This window comes from Mercenaria mercenaria, unplaced genomic scaffold (assembly GCF_021730395.1).
Source record: "Mercenaria mercenaria strain notata unplaced genomic scaffold, MADL_Memer_1 contig_4429, whole genome shotgun sequence".
In the NCBI taxonomy this organism is placed as follows: Eukaryota; Metazoa; Mollusca; class Bivalvia; order Venerida; family Veneridae; genus Mercenaria; species Mercenaria mercenaria.
This window is the reverse complement of record NW_026462656.1, coordinates 57,831-59,269: the sequence shown is the minus strand read 5'-3', so window position 1 is coordinate 59,269 and position 1,439 is coordinate 57,831. Positions and strand designations below refer to the sequence as shown.

The window sequence follows — 1,439 nt, the reverse complement described above, 5'->3', positions numbered from 1 at the left end:
CTATTTCTTTTCGCGCGCCTATTTTGGTATTTCCGATAAGAATGAAAACACTTATATCCATTTAAATCCACTTTAGATGTTTTTCCCGTCCATGTTTCACTCAAGAATTTAACATCGTAATTTCCAATGAAATCAGTAAAATCAGTGCATGATCGCTTTTGCTGTGACAACCCCTCGATATTCCATGATAAGCACTTAAGGTCACTCCATCCGCCGTCCTATTTCATGCTACCACTCTCGCTCTCCCTGTGCAAACGACCGTCAATATAAAGTTTATCCACCTTTATATATGCCTCCTTTCCCTGTTTCCTGGCTTCCAACATGATAGGAATTAACCGCCGTCTACTGGACATGACTTCCTGGGGAAATTGCAGACTTATGCCATAAGGCCTTTCCAGTTTATTAGCACTAAGTCGTACCTTCTCTCTCTCAGGATAGTATACAAATTTCGCCACGATCGGACGTGTTTTGGCGTTATCAAATTTCCCAATTCTATGAGCACGATGCAACTTAATGCTTGATTTTGCGTTTTTTATTTCCAATTTATTTTTGATTAAATCGAGCACTTTCTCCACACAATCAGAATCGCTTTCGCCTTTCACTTCCGGTATTCCAAAGAAGAGCAGGTTATCCCGCATATTTCGACATTTTAGGTCCGTAATATCCGCTTTCATAGATCGCTCCTGCTCTGTTTGTTGGTGCTCTAGGACTTTTAGTTTTGACAGCAAAGAGTCGATTTCTTTTTGTTTCTTTTCTATATCTGCCATACTTGACGAATCATACTCCCGGCTACGCTCCAGATCGTTTATTTTCGTCTCCATAGAATTGACCTTCTGATCTACTGTATCAAGACGACCCGTTATTTTGTCAACGGTATTTTTGATAGAGTCTAACTGAGACAACTTTTTGTCTATACTGTCAAGCTTTTGTATCATTGATGAAAACTGGTCAGTAAACACTCCATTCATATTGCCCGAAGAAATAGGCCACGGCTGCATAGGTTGTATTGACTGCATGTTTTGCATATTAGGTGATCCATTATTCAAAGCTTGCATATATGAAAACGACTGCGGAGAAACAAAATTCAAACTTGCCTGTGGAGTTGAAAATGTAGAATTGTTTGTTTGATAATGTCCGTTTGGCGACTGATACACCACGGAAGCGCCAGGTCCACAGGTCACACTGGATGATTGCATTCCACTCGCCATTGCTGTCCGTTTCACTCCACTTTCTTTGTCCTGTGATGAACCTTTACTGTTTTTCCTTTTTTTCCCATATTGAAAACACTGTCACAAAATGAAAATGCATACTCCATGAAACGTTATAAACAACACAAGATTATCAATGTTACACTCTCCAATAATCTGTATATACGATGTATTTATTAATTTTTCATTTTTTTTTTTCACTACGGTTTTCAAAAGTCCGCCATATCTTCA

At 39.0% G+C, this 1,439-nt stretch overlaps 1 protein-coding gene across 1 annotated transcript; it reads right to left on the bottom strand.

Moving 5' to 3' along the window:
* Nucleotides 1-218: 218 nt before the first annotated feature.
* On the bottom strand, nt 219-1,208 carry LOC128553878 (uncharacterized). The gene has a single exon (XM_053535069.1). The coding sequence runs from the start codon at nt 1,206-1,208 to the stop codon at nt 219-221; it is 990 nt and encodes a 329-aa protein (XP_053391044.1).
* Nucleotides 1,209-1,439: the final 231 nt, after the last annotated feature.

Excerpts from the sequence above, each read along its gene's own strand:
- LOC128553878 (XM_053535069.1), bottom strand. The coding sequence starts at position 1,208 with ATGGCGAGTGGAATGCAATCATCCAGTGTGACCTGTGGACCTGGCGCT.